The sequence below is a fragment of the Callorhinus ursinus genome, unplaced genomic scaffold, assembly GCF_003265705.2.
Source record: "Callorhinus ursinus isolate GAN/ISIS: 27379988/994484 unplaced genomic scaffold, GSC_fseal_2.0 scaffold18, whole genome shotgun sequence".
NCBI lineage: Eukaryota > Metazoa > Chordata > Mammalia > Carnivora > Otariidae > Callorhinus > Callorhinus ursinus.
This window is the reverse complement of record NW_027397080.1, coordinates 9,201,656-9,218,060: the sequence shown is the minus strand read 5'-3', so window position 1 is coordinate 9,218,060 and position 16,405 is coordinate 9,201,656. Positions and strand designations below refer to the sequence as shown.

The window sequence follows — 16,405 nt, the reverse complement described above, 5'->3', positions numbered from 1 at the left end:
ATTCAATATACGTATATATTTTTAAAAGATCACCATAATAAATCTGATTAACATCTGTCACCATACATAATCACAAAATATTTTTCCTTGTGATGAGAACTTTGAAGATGTACTCTCAGCAACTTTCAGATATTCAATACAGTATTATTAATTATAGTCCTCATACTGCATACTGTATAGTTCCTCTCAGTGACATAATTTATTTTTTAACTGGAAGTTTGTACCTTTTGACCCCCTGCCCCATTTCATCTATCACCCATGCCCTGCCTCTGGTAACTACCAGTTCATTCACTGTATCCATAGCTTGGTTGTTTTTGTTCTGTTGTATTTTGTTTTGTTTTATTCCACATATAAGTGAGGTCATATGGTATTTCTCTTTCTCTGTCTGACTTTTTTCACTTAGCATAATTCCCTCAAGGTCCATCCATGTATGCACAAATGGCAAGATTTCATTCTTTTTAATGGCTGAATAATATTCCACTGTGTATGTGTGCCACTTTTTTTTTAATCCATTCATCCATTGATGGACAGGTAGGTTGTTTTCACATTTTGGCTACTGTAAATAATGCTACAGTGAACATGGGGGTGCAGACTTCCATTTTTGAAGCACTGGTATAAATACTACTCTGGAAGAAAGAAGCTGGAGGCAGAGTGTCCACCTGGTTCTCAGCCTTGGCTCTGATCAAAATGTAGACATTTTAAAAATATTCGTGTTCCGGAGATCATTCTTCAGTAGGTCTGTGAGTAACTATAGTCAAGGTGAATTTTTAAGTTCATGCTTCAAAGTTTCCTTTACTCCAAACACATAACAATATTAAACAGTATACACACAGAGAAAATTAAGATAGTTACTCTCAAAACCAAGATTAACTTCTTTAAGGACTGGATGCAGAACACAAACACAATACAATAAGAGGGACTATGGATTCAAGCCTCTGGTCTAGGACATTGCAGTAAGAGGAAAAATTCTTTTTAAAATTTATGAAGCCTAACGGTTCTAAGATGATGTTTCAGAGTCTTAAGTGTGGCTTCTGGGGTGGTTTGCTAAAGTACAAAAGGTAAAAAGAGGGCACCTGGGTGGCTCAGTTGGTTGAGCCACTGCCTTCGGCTCGGGTCATGATCCTGGAGTCCCGGGATTGAGTCCCACATCGGGCTCCCTGCTCAGCGGGGAGTCTGCTTCTCCCTCTGACCCTCTTCCCTCTCGTGCTCTCTGTCTCTCATTCTCTCTCTCAAATAAATAAATAAAATCTTTAAAAAATAAATAAATAAATAAATAAATAAATAAATAAATAAAATAAAAATAAAAAAACAAAAGAGAAAAAAAACCCAGGGTTTGAATGGGTCCTCTTATCTCCTTTCTCTTATTCTTCTTATGAATGTCTTTCTGTCTCTTTTCTTACTAATTTTTAAATATACTAACAACATCTATAAATTAGAATCTTATTAAATGTACAGAGGCGCCTGGCTGGCTCAGCCAGTAGAGCATGTGACTCTTGATCTCAGGGTCATGAGTTTGGGCCCCACTTTGGCCATAGAGTTTAAAAATAAAAACAGATTTTTTTAAAAAATGTAAAGCACAGCCTACTTATAGGAAAATAGTTCATTGGGGTTTTTTTAAGATTTTATTTTTAAATAATCTCTATACCTAATGTGGGTTTTGAACTCATGACCTCGAGATCAAGAGTCACACACTCTACCAACTTGAGTCAGCCAGGCGCCCCAGAAAATAGTTTTTAACCCTATACTGAGTCTTTTATTCTGTTCTCCCCTGGGAATTGTTGATTTTTTTTTTTTATTACTCTCAAGATGAACTAAAAATGAACTTTTTTATTACTCTCAAAATAAATAATAAGGTTGTAATAAAATACAAATTTAAATGAAATCCATGTACTTTTTTTCCATTTTTTTTATTGTGGTAAAATTCATATTGATATAGTTTTGATTGTCTTAATTTCTATTTTCCTTTACTTTTTCCAACCTAGGTTGTAGGTAGTATGGATGCCCACCCAAGCAGATACTGTGCCACAGTAAGGGTTCAGAGACCCCGACAGGAGATCATCCAGGACTTGGCCTCCATGGTTCGAGAACTTCTCATTCAGTTTTATAAATCAACTCGGTTCAAACCTACTCGTATCATCTTTTATCGGGATGGTGTTTCAGAAGGACAGTTTAGGCAGGTTGGTTGCCTGGGATTTCATTATACTATGGTTAAATCAGATACTGTGTTTATAATATGGTGTCTAGTTCTGAGGTTAGAAGTCTTAATTAGGTTGAGAATTCCCAAAGTCAAAATTTGATACTTCTTAGATTATCTCTTCTAAGATGTTTACTATGGATTTGTAAGCCTTGGTTGCTAAAATCATGTTCTGGTCATAGTTAAAATGGAATAGAGAAGTATATTTAGCTGTAAAGTGATAAGATTAAGAAGTCCTAAAACTAAATCATGGTCTTACTTTGAAGTATGTATAAGAGAACAGCTGACTATGTCAAGTCTTTCCATTTTATCTCCTCTAGGTATTATATTATGAACTACTAGCAATTCGAGAAGCCTGCATCAGTTTGGAGAAAGACTATCAACCTGGAATAACCTACATTGTAGTTCAGAAGAGACATCACACTCGATTATTTTGTGCTGACAGGACAGAAAGGGTAATCTTACATCTGTTGTAATACTATTATAAAACAAGCTTACCTCATATAGTTCATAGAGCACTAAACAAAGGCTGTCTGCCAACAGCATGGGTTCCAGTGTATAGTAGCAGATCTCAGCATACCACATTACAAGTAGAGAAGCATCAAAATAGGTTGTTACTTTTTAACTTCCTAGAATTTCTGTTAATACTCCAAGTGTTCGAAATCCTGTTAATGCTTTTTGTTATTGTGAAGAAACTCATAGTTTTAAAATTGTTCTTTCTATTTCTGTATGTCTTAAATGTTCAGAGGGGAAAAGGTACATTTATTTTTAAAAATATCTTGTAAAAATTATTATTTTTAAAATAAAACTTTAAAAAAGTTTTTTTAGAAGCTGGGAACTTTCTAGAATGATTAGTAGAAATTCATGCAAAGCAACTTTTAAGTAGTGCTTCCTTTAAAATTCACAGAATTTTTTTTAAGATTTTATTTATTTTTAAGTAATCTCTACACCCAATGTGGGGCTCAAACTCACTACACTGAAATCAGGAGTTGCATGCTCTGCTGACTGAGCCAGCCAGATACCGCCCCACAGAATTATTTTTTATATTTTGTAGTATGACTATGTATTTTTATAATTAGAGAAGGAGGGGTAAATACCTAGGGAAATCTGTCTTCTTGTTTACATGCAGCATAGGCGAGTAGCAGTCTTGGCCCCCATCTTTCAAATCTTGGAGCAGAGAAATCTGAGGATTGCAAGTGTTGGTGTCTCCTTGGAGAAAAGGGGTCAACAGAAAAGACAGAGAGGAGTGTATCTCTGCTTTGGTATATATTTAGCCTTTGGTTACACTTTCCGTGTAACTTTGGGCAAGTAACTTAACATCTCTGTGTCTGTTTCCTTCCCAACAAGGTTTGGGTGATACTACTATTTTCCTTTATTGGGTTGTTAAGAGAATTAAGTAAATTAAATTATGTAATGTATCCAAAATGGTGCTTGGCACATACTAAGCACTCAATAAAGGTTGGCTAGTAGTTGTAGAGTGGTGGTGATGGTGTTCATAATAGAGGAAAAGAAAAATAATAGAGGAAAAGAAATCATAATAGCAGACATTGTTCTAGGTATGTGTCAAAATTTAACTCATTTAATCTTCACAACACCGTAAGATGTTTGCTATTAGTATCGTCATTTTCCACAGGAAGAAACTGGGGCATATGAGGTTAAAGAACAAGGTTATAAAGCTAGTAATTGGTAGAGCTAGGACTCGGGTCAAGCAGCCTGGCTCCAGAGTACTCATTATCACTGTCCTATAGCACCTCTCTAATAGCGGTAGTGAGAGTTCCTTATTATGGCCTCCCGGTTGTTAAAGGTGTTTGACCCCAAATTACTGGGTACATTTTTGTACCTAGAAAACCAAATGTTTCTTCAACAGTAGGATTAGGAAAACCTAAGTTAGATTTAATGATTACTAGCATCTGATGTTTAGTCATGCTAGTCCTTCATTCGTCTACTTCTCTTTCACCTTTGTTCTAAATACTACTACTACTAATAGATGAGAGATAATTATAAATAAGGAATCAGAAGCACAGAGAGGTAAGGTACCATGCCCTAAATAGCACAACTAGAAACTGGTGGAGCTGTGATATGAACCTATTCTGCTACTTCTCTAAGTAGAGTAAAACTTTTTATATGTGTTAATTTGATTTATGTATTAAGAATAAGCATAATTTAGGGGCGCCTGGGTGGCTCAGTCGGTTAAGCGGCTGCCTTCGGCTCAGGTCATGATCCCAGAGTCCTATGATCGAGCCCCACGTCCAGCTCCCTGCTTGGCGGAGAGCCTGCTTCTCCCTCTCCCTCTGCCTGCCACTCTGCCTGCTTGTGCTGTCTCTCTATCTGTCGAATAAATAAATAAAATCTTAAAAAAAAAAAAGAGTAAGCATAATTTAGTTGATTATGAACAGTTTTTGTTTTATACTGGGTGAAAGCTAACTGATATACACAGCTATAACTCAAGCCACTACCTGATAGTAGTCCCTCACATGCAGAAAGAATATCTGAGTAGTAAAATGGTTTTTAATTTGTTAGCCTTATAAATCTAGACTTAGAATTACTGATTTTAAATGTGTTTAAGGATAAAGAGGCAGAGGTGAGTATACATATGCATTTTAAAGTGTTTTATTAGAAGCCTTTCATTATCAGAAATTTTGAACCATTTCATTCATATTCACATCATAGCTATGCAGGGTGCAGATTTCCTTACAGGATGTTGAACTACTAGTATGAAATAAGAGGAATAGGGCCTTTGCAGTCAGTTCTGTACTTGACTCCCAGTTCTGCCTTTTATTGTGTGCTGTTCAGCAAAGTATTTCATACTCCTGAGCCCAAGCTTCCTGAACATGTGGTAATAATACCTAATTAACAGGAATTTATTGATTGGAAATATGTATGTTATGTGCCTGGCCCATATATGGTTAACAAATGGTGACTACAGTTGATGTTATTGTCAGCATTCTTTCTCTCTGAAAATACAGTGTTCGCCAAGGAAAATGCTAGTTTTCATAAATTACACATTCAAGAGTACCTGCTGTTCCCAGGTACCATAAATTGGAATAGTTAAGTAATTTTTTAAAAAATTTTTTAAGTGTTCCACCCATATTGGGATCACCTACTAGCTAAGCACCAGTAGACACTAGTAACTCTTTGTTGTTTATCAGCTCTCACTTTCAGCAATATGTAAGAATAGGAACCAGGACTAGAATAAGCTCTGCTATTAATGCCTGCTCAAGTAATATTTGAAGCTGAAAGTAGTGAAACACGGGATCAGCATATATATATATATATATATATATATATATATTTTTTTTTTTTTTTTAAGTGCTTTCAGATACATTCTTCACCTTTGTCCTGTTTGTTTAAACTTTGACCAAACAAATCTAGGTTGGAAGAAGTGGCAATATCCCAGCTGGAACAACAGTTGATACAGATATTACACACCCGTATGAGTTTGATTTTTACCTCTGTAGCCATGCTGGAATACAGGTAAGCCTGCCCTGTGGGTGAAATGTTCTAATTCAGGAACTTCCATTCCTATGTATATTTTTTTAAATCTCAGAAAAAGAAAAAAACACTGTTTCTGCACTCCAAATTGTTTCCACATTTCACTGAGGTGAAACTCTCAGTAAATAAATTTCTTCCCCTTCTTTACCTGAGTTAGGGGATTATTTCTATGAAAATACCAGAATATAAGTAGCCTAATAGAATGAATCTCCCTAAACTGAGTCCACAGTTTAACCTAAAACTTCAAAAAATTTAATATACCTGATTCTTCCTTTGACATTTGCTTCTTTTTGATAATAATACTTCACAAAGTTTTGGCATTTACTGACAGATATTGAGCATGTAAAAGAGTTTAATTGTAGATTTACAGCTTTAAGTTTCAGTTAAATAATTTTTTTTAATTTTTATTGTTATGTTAATCACCATACATTACATCATTAGTTTTTGATGTAATGTTCCATGATTCATTGTTTGTGCATAACACCCAGTGCTCTACGCAGAATGTGCCCTCTTTAATACCCATCACCAGGCTAACCCATCCCCCCACCCCCCTCCCCTCTAGAACCCTCAGTTTGTTTTTCAGAGTCCATCGTCTCTCATGGTTCGTCTCCCCCTCCGATTCCCCCCCTTCATTCTTCCCCTCCTGCTATCTTCTTCTTCTTTTTTTTTTTAACATATATTGTATTATTTGTTTCAGAGGTACAGATCTGTGATTCAACAGTCTTGCACAATTCACAGTGCTCACCATAGCACATACCCTCCCCCACGTCTGTCACCCAGCCACCCCATCCCTCCCACCCCCCACCACTCCAGCAACCCTCAGTTTGTTTCCTGAGATTAAGAATTCCTCCTATCAGTGAGGTCATATGATACATGTCTTTCTCTGATTGACTTATTTTGCTCACCACGACCAAGTGGGATTTATCCCTGGGCTGCAAGGTTGGTTCAACATCTGCAAATCAATCAACATGATATAATACATTAATAAAAGAAAGAACAAGAATCATATGATCCTCTCAACAGATGCAGAACAAGCATTTGACAAAATACAGCATCTTTTCTTGATCAAAACTCTTCAGAGTGTAGGGATAGAGGGTACATACCTCAATATCATAAAAGCCATCTATGAAAAATCCACAGCGAATATCATTCTCAATGGGGAAAAACTGAGAGCTTTCCCCCTAAGGTCAGGAACACGGCAGGGATGTCCACTATCACCACTGATATTCAACGTAGTATTAGAAGTCCTAGCCTCAGCAATCAGACAACAAAAAAATAAAAGGCATCCAAATCGGCAAAGAAGAAGTCAAACGCTCACTCTTTGCAGATGATATGATACTTTATATGGAAAACCCAAAAGACTCCACCCCAAAACTGCTAGAACTCATACAGGAATTCAGTAAAGTGGCAAGATATAAAATCAATGCACAGAAATCAGTGGCACAGAAATCCTATACACCAACAAGAAGACAGAAGAAAGAGAAATTAAGGAGTCGATCCCATTTACAATTGCATCCAAAACCATAAGATACCTAGGAATAAATCTACCAAAGAGGCAAAGGATCTGTACTCAGAAAACTATAAAATACTCATGAAAGAAATTGAGGAAGACACAAAAAAAATGGAAAAACCTTCCATGCTCATGGATTGGAAAAACAAATACTGTGAAGATGTCAATGCTACCTAGAGCAATCTACACATTTAATGCAATCCCCATCAAAATACCATCCACTTTTTTCAAAGAAATGGAACAAATAATCCTAAAACTTGTATGGAACCAGAAAAGACCCTGAATAGCCGGAGGAATGTTGAAAAAGAAAAGCAAAGCTGGCGGCATCACAATTCCAGGCTTCAAGCTCTATTACAAAGCTGTCATCATCAAGACAGTATGGTATTGGCACAAAAACAGACACATAGATCAATGGAACAGAATCGAGAGCCCAGAAATGGACCCTCAACTCTATCGTCAACTAATCTTCGACAAAGCAGGAAAGAATGTCCAATGGAAAAAAGACAGTCTCTTCAACAAATGGTGTTGGGAAAATCAGTTAAATAATTTTGAGTCTTATTCTTTTCATAAAATCATTTTGTTAATTTGTTAGCTCTGTTACTTAGTGGAACATAAGCTTTAATTCAGTGCTGCTTAAACTTTCCAACAGCACACTGAATCCACATTCCTTGGATGTTTGAGAGAATGTAGCCCAAAACTATTTTAGGTTACTTGCCCTTGATTAAAACAAATTGCAGGGGCGCCTGGGTGGCTCTTGTTAAGCGTCTGCCTTCGGCTCAGGTCATGATCTCAGGGTCCTGGGATCAAGCCCCGTGTCGAGTCCTGCATTGGGCCCCCTGCTCAGCGGGGAGTCTGCCTGTCCCCCCCGGCTTGTGCTCTCTCTATCTCAAGTAAATAAATAAAATCTTTTAAAAAAATAAAACAAATTGCAGGAAGATGTTCTATACTGAACAGCTGTATCTTAAAGCTTTGTATGTTGTAAATACACTAACCCCCATTTCACTCTTACAGCTTTAAAATTATCCCACTCATTTATCTACGTTCTTATATCTGCTCCTCTTCATTATCAGTGTTGTACATTTTCACTGTGGGTAAGGTTAACAGTCAATTAGCAAAACAAAAGTTAAAAGTACCTTCCAGAGTTGTAAAATTGGAGCACATATTTTTTTTAAAGATTTTTTTATTTATTCATTTGAGACATACAAAGAGAGAGCATGAGCAGGGAGAGAGGCAGAGGGAGAGGGAGAAGCAGACTCCCCGCTGAGCTGGGAGCCCGACGTGGGACTCGATTCCAGGACCTAGAGATCATGACCTGAGCCGAAGGCAGACGCTTAACCATCTGAGCTACCCAGGCGCCCCAAGGAGCACATATTTTTAACCTAGTGTTTCCATCCATGTATCCCACAGAACGCTACTGCTATGACTTCTCAATAAATATTGTAGAGTAGAAAAAAAGATACTCTGTTCAGATGAATTCTGGAAATCCTGGTTAAAAAGATTTTTTCACTCTACAATTTTTGGATACCACTGATACGCAAGTGGTCATCATGAGTCTTAAAGACAGGATATTTCGTAGTTTATTTAACCAGAAATTTTAGGGACGGTTTTCCTTTAGGACACCAAATTGAAACTTTGCTTTAGTCAGCAAATAACCAGGAATATTTCACAAGGACTAAAGATGGTTTTTACACATCTTCCCAGCTTTATTAGAATTTTCAAACTCCCAGAGATCAAAAACAGGAGTCTTGTTTTTTACCAGCTAAAATTAAAAATCTGATCATTTCTAACCAGTATAAGAGATTATTTTTTCATATCACTATTTTTAACTTTATCAGTGATTAACAGATCCTTCAACAACATTTTAGCCAAATTACATAACTTCTTGACACTTTTATTGGTCTTATTGGTGTTATTTTCTCCCTTCCCCATTTTATTTTGAGGTAAAATTCCCACTCATTTTTTTTAAGATTTATTTATTTATTTGAGACACAGAGATAAAGAGAGCATGAGCAGGAGAGAGGCAGAGGAAGAGGGAGAAGCAGGCTCCTCGCTGAGCCAGGAGCCCGATATGGGGCTCAATCCCAGGACCCTGGGATCATGACCTGAGCCGAAGGCAGACGCTTAACCATCTGAGCCACCCAGGTGCCCCTTATTTATTTATTTCAGACAGAGAATGAAAGAGAGAGCATGAGGGGGGTGGGCAGAGGGAGAAGCAGACTCCCCACTGAGCGAGGAGCCCAGCGTGGGGCTCGATCCCAGGACCCTGGGATCATGACCTGAGCCGAAGACAGACTTTTAACCAACTGAGCCACCCAGGTGCCCCTCCCATTCATTTTTAAAACTTAAATTTATAAATGAAGTCAAAGCTTGCTACTCCCTTCCACCCTTCATCTGCCCAGGACAGGCCAGAGCTTTAGTCCTGGTAACTTTGAGAAGAGGAAAGGACCATGGCCTGACTCTGAGATACCTCTTTCCCCTCCTCCTTCTAGGACTCTCACTCATCTGGTATTCCTGACTGCCAGCCTGCTGGTGGTTAGGAGCTGACAGGAGCCTTTCTGTAGTCTGTTCTGATTCTTCTGATGCTATAGCCTCAGGGTTGAGGACCCTCAAAGGGCAGCAGTGTCTTTCTTGGGCCCCATCAATGGTACAGACTCTTCCGTTAGGTTACATATCCCACTGCATGGGCTCCACAGCTCCTGCTCTTCTGCTCACTTTCATTCCTTTAGGCTCCCAAAACTCTTTCCAGGAATTCTCACTGTTCCAGCCCTGTAGAGTTGGCAGAGGGGGCCTGTGGACTCTGAGGTCAGAAAGTGTTCAACTGGGGCATGAGATAATAGCCTCCCTTTCCAGCAGGCTCTTATCTGATTTTATTATGTGGTGCCTCAGTTGGTTAAGCATCTGACTTCAGCTCAGGTCATGATCTCAGGGTCCTGGGATGGAGCCCTGAGTGGGGCTCCCCGTTCAGTAGAGAGTCTGCTTGTCCTTCTCCCTCTGCCCCTTCCCCAGCTCATGCCTGCGTGCATGCACACTCTCTCTCTCTCTCTCAAATAAATATTTTATTTAAATACATATAAATAAAATCTATTTATTTGAGAGAGAGCACACATGAGTGGATGGAGGAGCAAAGGGGGAGGGAGAAGGTGAGGGAGAGAATCTCAAGCAGACTCCATACCAAGCACTGACCCCATAGTGGGGCTCGGTCTCAGGACCCTGAGATCACGTCCTGAGCCAGAACCAACATTTGGACACTCAAGCACTCAACCAACTGAGCCACCCAGGCACCCCAGGCTCTTATTTTATAATAGAGTCTCTTCGAGTCCCCCTTATGTGTCTTCATGGGAGAGAGCATACCTTTCATTCCATGTTTTCAAAAAACCCATAATCACTCTCTTCTCCTACTGGGAGGATGGGGGTTAGGTGAGAAGAGGCCAGAGCCAGGGTAGTAATGATAAAGCCTGTCCTGAACTAGCTCCTCTCAGTGAGCCCTTGAGGGGAGGTGGCTGGCTCCAAAGATTAGTAGCTCTTTAGACTGTGGGATGCCTAGCGTCTTTAATCTCTGCTTTGGGCCTTAGTTGAAATTCCAGGGCAGCAGGGGGAAAAAAAACTCACTTGACATACTGTTAGAAACGTGTCAACTGGGTGGAACATGTGACCCCTCTGAGCCTCCAAAGAGAGTTCTCCTGAAGAGAGAAATGCTCCCCGTTCAGGAATCAGAGCAGGCAGTGTCCTAAATTATAACTTCCTAACACAAATCACCAAATTTCAAAGATATCCTTCACTATTGTTTAACAATCCTTTGACTCCTCTTTTGAGGAGTCCCTAACCTTGGCCATTTTCCATGGGTCCCTAACCTTGGTCCTTTGCCTCAACACTCAGCACATGACCCCTTCCTCAGTAAGAAATTACACTTTCAGTCATGCCTACTTTCCTGAAAAAAGGTTCAATATGTACTGTTGCTCACATCTGCTCTGGCCTGCCTTGAGTTGGTCTTAGTTCGCCAGTCATCCTCTTTCTTGTATCTTCAGTCTGTTGGAAGCTCCTGATTCCATTCCCTTAGCTTAAAATGGACCCGTCCTAAAATACAGTTCCTTGATCCTGCCATTTGCCTTCAAGTTTTTCTCCCATATCTTTCTTTCATTTTTAACTAAACTGTTCTTAAAACAATAGCCTAAAGACACTCACCTGAAATTTAAAGAGACAAATAATATAAGGATATAGAACAATTGAAACTTCACATTTTGCCAGTGGGAGTGTAAATTAACATGACCATTTTTGAAAACTGTCATTATCTACTAAAGTTAAATATATGCATGCTCTGTGACCCAGGATCTTGTCTACTCCAGGATAGCCAACAGAAATGCGTATCTGTGTTCACCAAAAGAGAGTACATTAATTTTATGGTAGCACTGGTCATAGCCAAAAACTACAAATGGTTCAAATGCCCATCATCAATAGATTGGATAAATAGTGTATATTTATGTAACAGAATATTCTACAACAAAGAGAATGATGCAACAATGTGGATGTATTTCATAAACACAGTGTCAAACCAAGGAGGTCGGACCCAAAGGGCACATACCTATGATGCTATTTATCATAAAGTTCAAAAGCAGACATAATCTTTAATGTTATCTATATTGTGAAAAGTCCGGTTACCAAGAGCAGCGTAGGTAGGGTGTGGTGACCAGGAAAGAGGCTTCACGGTTGCAGTTAATGTTTAATTTCTTGATTTTGGTGCTGGTTTCGTAGATATTTTTACTTGTGAACAGTCCTCATTCTGTACACTTAGGGTCCATGGGCTTTTCTCTGTATATTTATACTTTCTGTAAAATGTTTACGTTAAGAACAGAGAAGACTACCCTTGGTAATTTCCTCTTCAATTTACAGCAGCCTGCCACTGTTGCTCCTTGAGCTCTGAACACCTGAGCCTGTTGTCACTCCCTCATGGACACCATCTGTCATTTGACTTCCACACACATTTTTCTCCTTCCATCTTGCCTTTCCATTTGTTCTTGGTTTGGTTTAAATTTTTAAGTTTCAATAATCGGTATGACTTTGAAATCTCTTCTTACAGACACAACTTTTCTCCTGATTTCCAGACCTTGAGGTTGCCTTTTGACTGCACCCTCTCACCTGCCACCCCCATCTGAGAAACCCCTCAGCCCTGTAGAATTTACCTTCTCAGTCTCAGACCCTTCTCATCTGCACTTTAGTGCCAGCTTTCATTATTACTCTCCTGTACAATTGTAAGATGATCCTAAATGCCCTCATCTAATCTGTTCTCCCTCGGATTGATTAAAACATAGGTAAGACCCTGTCATTCACCTCCTTCGTGCTACATAGCCATTAAGGTGAAGTCTCATTTTCTCAGGACAACCTATAGACGCAGTTCCTGATGTCCGCATCCTACCCCCTTTACTTCTGCTACACCATCAGTCTGTCTTGCTTTTTTCTCCCACTCTTCCCTCCTGCTCCTCCTTCTCTCTCTTTTTCTCTTCCTCTATTATCTCCTCCCTTTCACATACACAAACACACATAAACACAGTGCCGACTGCAGCCGCTCTAAACTGTTTTTAGATCTCACTCTCTCCTGCCGATGTTGCTCCCTTACCTTAATTATTCCTTCCCTAACTTACTGTTCATCCTTTAAGACCGATCTTGGGCATCACCTCCTCCCGGCGCCTTTCTTAAATCCTTCCCCGAGACAAAGGCCTGTCCTCTGTACTGCCTGAGCACCCTATGCATACCTCTTTGTTGCATTCATTAGACAACATTGTAACCATGCTTTTGTTTCTCTCCCTCTTCCCCTAGTCTATAAAGTCCCAAAAGGCAGAGACTACTCACCCATTCAATCAACAGATATTTATTGTGGCTACCTCCTAGAAGATAGGTGTTGATACTATGTATACAGAGTGAACAAGTAAATACAATCCCTTCCTCCTAGAATTTATTGGGGGAGACATAATACTAAGTAAGTAATCTCAAATATATATGTATAAATTGGGATAAAAACAATAAAGGAAAAGTAAAGACAGGAAGAGAGATTTTAGTGGGGACCTGATTTAGATTGGGAGATCACAAAAAGCTTCTTTGAGAAATGATATTTAAGATAAGATCAAGAGGAGTAAATTGGAGTTATTAACCAAGCCAAGAAGGGGGAAGAAAATTCCTGCCAGAGGCACATACAGGTTCTTTGGTGGAAAAAAAACGTTATCCATTGAGGGGATCAAATAAGGCTGTGACCACAGCATTAAGGTAGGTTAGAGAGACCAGCCTGGGCTGGATGTATGGGCCTTTGGGGCAGAGATAAGAACCTGGATTTTAGTCAGAGTGCATTGGGAAGTCATTAAAAGGCTTTAAGCTGGACATGAATGTTATTAGGTGTGTGTGTGTGTGTGTGTGTTAATTCACTCTTACTGAAGTACAGATTCTACTGGGGAGTAAAAGTGGTGTTGGGGACCTCAACTAGGAGTCTATTAACATAGTCCAGGCAAAAGATGATTGTGACTGGGACAAGAACAGTGATAGAGAACCGAATGAATCACATTAGGTAGGGTTTTTGCCCTGTCTCTTCCCTGTACCTGGAATGCTCTTTCCCTGTACCTGGAATGCTCTTTCCCCATCTCACAAGCCCTCCTTTATCATTCAGAGCTCACATCCATATCTCCTTCTCATTCATTACTGTGTGCCTGGCACCCGATATGGGACACGGCATACAGTGAGTGTTCAGTAAATATTGAAATGTGTGAATGTACAATATAAATGCATTAGGAGTGTATAATTTGAGGAAGATAAGATTTGGTAATAATTTGAATTTTATCCCCACAATCTTGCACAGTGTCTGACAAATGGTGCTCAAATATTTGTTAAAGTATTAGCTCATCTTGGGCGCCTGGGTGGCTCAGATGGTTAGGCGTCTGCCTTCGGCTCAGGTCATGATCCCAGGGTCCTGGGATCAAGTCCCGCATCGGGCTCCCTGCTAGGTGGGGAGCCTGCTTCTCCCTCTGCCTCTGCCCTCCCCCTCTCTCTCTCTCACTTTCATGAATAAATAAATAAAACATTAAAAAAAAGTATTAGCTCATCTTTCTGCTTTTCTCCTTTGCCATTGCCGTTTCCTTACTTCAGACCTTCATCATCTCATGCTCGAACTAATGCAGCAGGCTCCTGGGTGCTCCCCTTGCTTTCAGTCTCTTCCTGTTTCTAATCCAGCCTCCATGTTATTACTATTATATTTATAAAACTCCAATGTCATCATACCTAAAGTCTCTCCTGTTAAAAAACATAAACTGTGCAGTACTTTCCCTGCTGCTTATAGGTGAAAGTCCAAATTCCTAAGCATGTCGTTCAGTCTGATCCCAGACTTTACTTTAAAACTTCGCTTTTTTCCCTCATGCACCGTACTCTGCTCATACTGGTCCGTTAGGTATTCCCCAAGTATACCATGAAATGTTATGCCCCCTGTGCTTTTGGTAAGGCTGTTTATTCTCTCTGGTGTGCCCTCACCCTAACCACCCAAACAAGGCCAGATCTCTCTCCCTCTCCCCTTGGTGAAGAACAGTTACTTCCTTTGGTATTCTCATACAGGACTAAGTGCCAGTAGTACTATAGCTTTTATTAGTTGTCTTTATAATTATAGATGCTGTATCTCCTCTACTAAATTATGTTTTCCAAAAGAAAGGAAACCTTTGACTTTGTCGACTTTGTTTTTCTTTGAATCTGCAGTACCTAACTAGCATAGTAACTAATACAGAGGAACTCAACTAAATGTTCTGGGGTCTTTATCACAGTAAAATTACATAACATACAACTTACCATTTTAACCATTTCTAAGTGTACAGTCCTATCGCATTAAGTACATCCACGTTGTGTGCAGCCATACCACAGTCTGTCTCCAGAACTTTTTCATCTTCCCTGACACTGTACCCATCAAATACTAACTCCCCATTCTCCCTTCCCCTGGCCACTGGCAACCACCATTGTACTTTCTGTCTCTCTGAAATTGACTACTCATTACCTCATATAAGTGAATCATACAACAGTTGTCCTTTTATGACTGGTTTATTTCATGTAGCATAATGTCAAGGTTCATCCATGTGTCAGAATTTTCTTCGTGTGTGTGTGTGTGTGTGTGTGTGTGTGTGTGTGTGTGTGTGTACTACATTTTATTTATCCATTCACCTGTCGTATACTTGGGTTGTTTCCACCTGTGGACTATTGTGAATAATACTGCTTTGAACAAGGGTATGCAGATATTTGTTTTGAGTACCTGCTTTTATTTCTTTTGGATATATACCCAGAATCAATTAAATATTTTTAATGAATTATTAAATTAGAATATGTTTTATTTTACTAATGTACAAAAGCTATTTTTTTATATAACTTTGTGCTGAGTATTTATTTAAAAGTTTAGAAATCGGGGCGCCTGGGTCGCTCAGCCGGTTAGGCTTCTGCCTTCGGCTCGGGTCATGGTCCCAGGGTCCTGGGATCGAGCCCCGCATCGGGCTCCCTGCTCCGCGGGAAGCCTGCTTCTCCCTCTCCCACTCCCCCTGCTTGTGTTCCCTCTCTCGCTATGTCTCTCTCTGTCAAATAAATAAATAAAATCTTAAAAAGAAATCAACAGAATATGCCATTGCCTTCTCTGCAGGGTACCAGCCGTCCTTCACACTATCATGTTTTATGGGATGATAACTGCTTTACTGCAGATGAACTTCAGCTGCTAACTTACCAGCTCTGCCACACTTATGTGCGCTGTACACGATCTGTTTCTATACCTGCACCAGCGTATTATGCTCACCTAGTGGCATTCAGAGCCAGATATCATCTCGTGGACAAAGAACATGACAGGTAATATAAAAACACAACAAATAGAGATTTTCACTCAAATGCAAGTATGGTCAGCATGTTAGGACTTTCTTGAGAAATCTTTAAGTGTTTACATGTATGTTTCCTTCCTGTTCACCATAAAGTACTGCCATTTAGAATTAAAGTTCCACAGACTGTTAGAGGAGTCAGTGATCCATGTGAAAAGCAGCCATAGGTGAACTGACTGCCCAAAATAAGGGTTCCCATTAAAATGTACACTTTAGGCTTATTAGTACTAGAATGGTATAGTGATTTAGTTGCTTTGCCAAATTAATTCAAGGGAGAGATTGTTGCTGATAGACAAAATGATAGTATGCCTGGGATTTACTTCTAAACAATCCTGGGGA

The 16,405-nt window shown here is 39.4% G+C and overlaps 1 protein-coding gene across 5 annotated transcripts in view; it reads left to right on the top strand.

Moving 5' to 3' along the window:
- AGO3 (argonaute RISC catalytic component 3) overlaps positions 1-16,405 on the top strand; it is a 134,344-nt gene that overhangs the window by 104,505 nt on the left and 13,434 nt on the right. For all 5 annotated transcript variants that reach the window (XM_073902917.1, XM_025856675.2, XM_025856676.2 and 2 more), the window contains 4 exons: positions 1,983-2,177; positions 2,515-2,649; positions 5,567-5,668; positions 15,841-16,040. In XM_073902917.1, the coding sequence (XP_073759018.1) occupies positions 1,983-2,177; positions 2,515-2,649; positions 5,567-5,668; positions 15,841-16,040 (632 nt within the window). The remainder of the gene's footprint in view (positions 1-1,982; positions 2,178-2,514; positions 2,650-5,566; positions 5,669-15,840; positions 16,041-16,405) is intronic.